Source organism: Bison bison, unplaced genomic scaffold (assembly GCF_000754665.1).
Source record: "Bison bison bison isolate TAMUID 2011002044 unplaced genomic scaffold, Bison_UMD1.0 scf7180017847351, whole genome shotgun sequence".
NCBI classification, from domain to species: Eukaryota; Metazoa; Chordata; class Mammalia; order Artiodactyla; family Bovidae; genus Bison; species Bison bison.
This window is the reverse complement of record NW_011477924.1, coordinates 19,309-22,137: the sequence shown is the minus strand read 5'-3', so window position 1 is coordinate 22,137 and position 2,829 is coordinate 19,309. Positions and strand designations below refer to the sequence as shown.

At 39.8% G+C, this 2,829-nt stretch overlaps 1 protein-coding gene across 1 annotated transcript; it reads left to right on the top strand.

The window, feature by feature from the left end:
* The first annotated feature begins 1,331 nt into the window (after positions 1 to 1,331).
* LOC104990660 (olfactory receptor 8S1-like) lies at positions 1,332 to 2,254 on the top strand. Its single transcript, XM_010842888.1, is given in 2 exon segments — positions 1,332 to 1,632; positions 1,635 to 2,254. Coding segments are annotated over 2 exon segments (921 nt in total).
* Positions 2,255 to 2,829: the final 575 nt, after the last annotated feature.

Sequence of the window (2,829 nt, the reverse complement as noted above, 5' to 3'; positions counted from 1 at the left end):
AATCACATCATCATGTTATCTGAGTCATTAAGATCTTTTTTGGGTAGTTCTTCAATGTATTCTTGCCACCTCTTAATATCTCCTGCCTCTGTTAGGTTCATACCATTTCTGTCCTTCATTGTGCCCATCTTTGCATGAAATGTTCCCTTGGTATCTCTAATTTTCTTGAAGAGATCTCTAGTCTTTCCCATTCTATTGTTTTCCTCTATTTCTTTGCATTGTTCACATAGGAAGGTTTTCTAATCTCTCCCTGCTATTTTTTGAACTCTGCGTTCAGATGGTTATATCTTTCCTTTTCTCCTTTGCCTTTCACTTCTCGTCTTTCTCAGCTATTTGTAAGACCTCAGACAACCACTTTGCCTTTTTGCATTTCTTTTTCTTGGGAATGGTTTTGATCACTACCTCCTGTACAATGTTATGAACCTCCATTCACAGTTCTTCAGACACTATCAGATCTAATCCCTTGAATGTTTGTCACATACACTGTATAATCATTAGGGATTTGATTAAGGTCATACCTGAATGATTGAGTGGTTTTGCCTACTTTCTTCAATATAAGTCTGAATTTTACAATAAGGATTTTGTGATCTGAACCATAGTCAGCTTCCAGTGTTATTTCTGCTGATTATATAGAGCTTCTCCAACTTCAGCTGCAAAGAATATAATCAATCTGATTTTGGTATTGACCACCCAGTTATTTTCATGTGTAGAGTCATCTCTTGTATTGTTAGAAGAGGATGTTTGCTCTGACCAGTGTTTCTCTCGGCAAAACTCTGTTAGCGTATGCCCTGCTCCATTTTGTACTCCAAGGCCAAACTTGCCTGTTACTCCAGGTATCTCTTGACTTCCTACTTTTGCATTCCAGTCTCCTATCATGAAAAGAACATCTTTTTTGGGTGTCAATTCTAGGTCTTATAGGCCTTGAAGGTCTACACAGCTACCTCAGTGTAAATGTGCTTCCATTCCATGCGTCCATAGAGAAATGATACTTATCCTTAACAATTGTGTTCCATTACCTTAAATTAGATGATATCACCAACTTTTCTCTAAATCACAGAGTTCCCATTGCAGTTAATCACACTGTGTTTCAATTATTTACCTTTATTTTTATATTCTTTTTTGAACTACTGCCTTTTAAAAAAATAGCAATGAATCTTATTCTCTAAGTTCCATGAGACTGACACAAAACTTGACCCAAGTTGAAGTCATATTTCCTGAATGCTTGTGATATTAAAAGACAATCAGTGCAGTATGAAAATTGCTTGGAGGAGGATAGTAGAAAGTTCACTGTCATGCTTTTCTTTATCACATTTAGGGACAAGTCTCTGTAAATGGCCTTGGGAAACCACAGCACCATGATGGCATTTATCCTCCTTGGGCTGTCTAGTGATCCCCATATCCAGGCTCTGCTCTTTGTGCTGTTCCTGCTGGTTTACCTCCTGACCTCGACAGGAAACATGACAATGATGCTGGTAATCAGGGCTGATTCTCACCTTCACACCCCCATGTACTACTTCCTGAGTCACCTCTCCTTAGACCTCTGTTTTTCTTCTGTTACTGTGCCAAAGATGTTGGAAAACCTCCTTTCTAAAAAGAAAACCATCTCAGTAGAGAGCTGTCTGGCTCGGGTTTTCTTGTGTTTATCACTGCAGGGACTGAAGCCTATCTACTCTCAGTCATGGCCTATGACCGCTATGTTGCCATCTGCCAACCACTACTCTATGGCCAGGTGGTGAGTAAACAGCGGTATGTACTGCTTGTGTGGGGTTCATGGAGCCTGGGCATTCTGAACACACTCATCATTGTCCCTCTGGCAGCGAAAATGGGCTTCTGTGATACCCATATCATTCCACACTATAGTTGTGAACTGCCCTCGCTCTTCATTCTCTCTTGCTCAGATGTTTCCACCAACCTCATTGTAATGTTCTGGTCCCTCATCCCACATGGCCTTGTAACGTCCCTCTCAATCTTCTCTTACGCCTGCATAGTCTCCAGCATCTTGAACATCACCTCTACCTCTGGCAGAAGCAAAGCTTTTTCTACGTGCTCCTCCCACCTCACCACAGTAATCTTGTTCTATGCTTCAGGTTTTCTCCATTATTTCACGCCAACCTCAGGATCCTCTCTGGAGCTGGTCTTCTCCGTGCTGTACAGTGTAGTCATTCCCAGGCGGAATCCCATCTACAGCTGGAGGAACAAGGAAGTTAAAACAGCTCTGCAAAGAACATCGGGCAAGTATTTACAATGTTTTTGAAGGCAGAATAAAGAGATAATGACAAGTAATTGTAAGAGAAATACATAAAGCAAGATATCGCATCACTGACATTGGGAATTTTCTGGCTGCTCATAATGTCAAATTTGGAAAAATTAATCAGAAAGGACTAAAGAAAAAATAACATAGATCTATTATATAGTGGATCATTCAGTTCAATCTTCTCAGAGGCAAAACATTGATTAAATATTCATGTGATACTGTGAAAATTTGCTTAGAACATATTCATCAATATTTCCTACTTGTTCTCATATATGCATATTAAGGTGAGTTTGGTGTAAATTAGATCTCAGAATTTATAGCTGAGTTTGCAAAAGGCACTGAAAGCTATAGTTTTCCTAAGCAAAAAATTTCCTGAATCTTTGAAGGACAAAGGTCATAAGTTCATAGGGCCATTGGATAATGAGCTCAGGTTAAAGTTACAGGGAGATAAATGAGTGAGTCATCATAATGGGGCTAAAGCTATCCCAGATATTTTCTCTTACAGGGAGTTTAAGTTAGGAACTAGGCCTGTGGAGAATTCCACTCCGGGGGTGTGTGTGTGTGTGTGTGTGTGT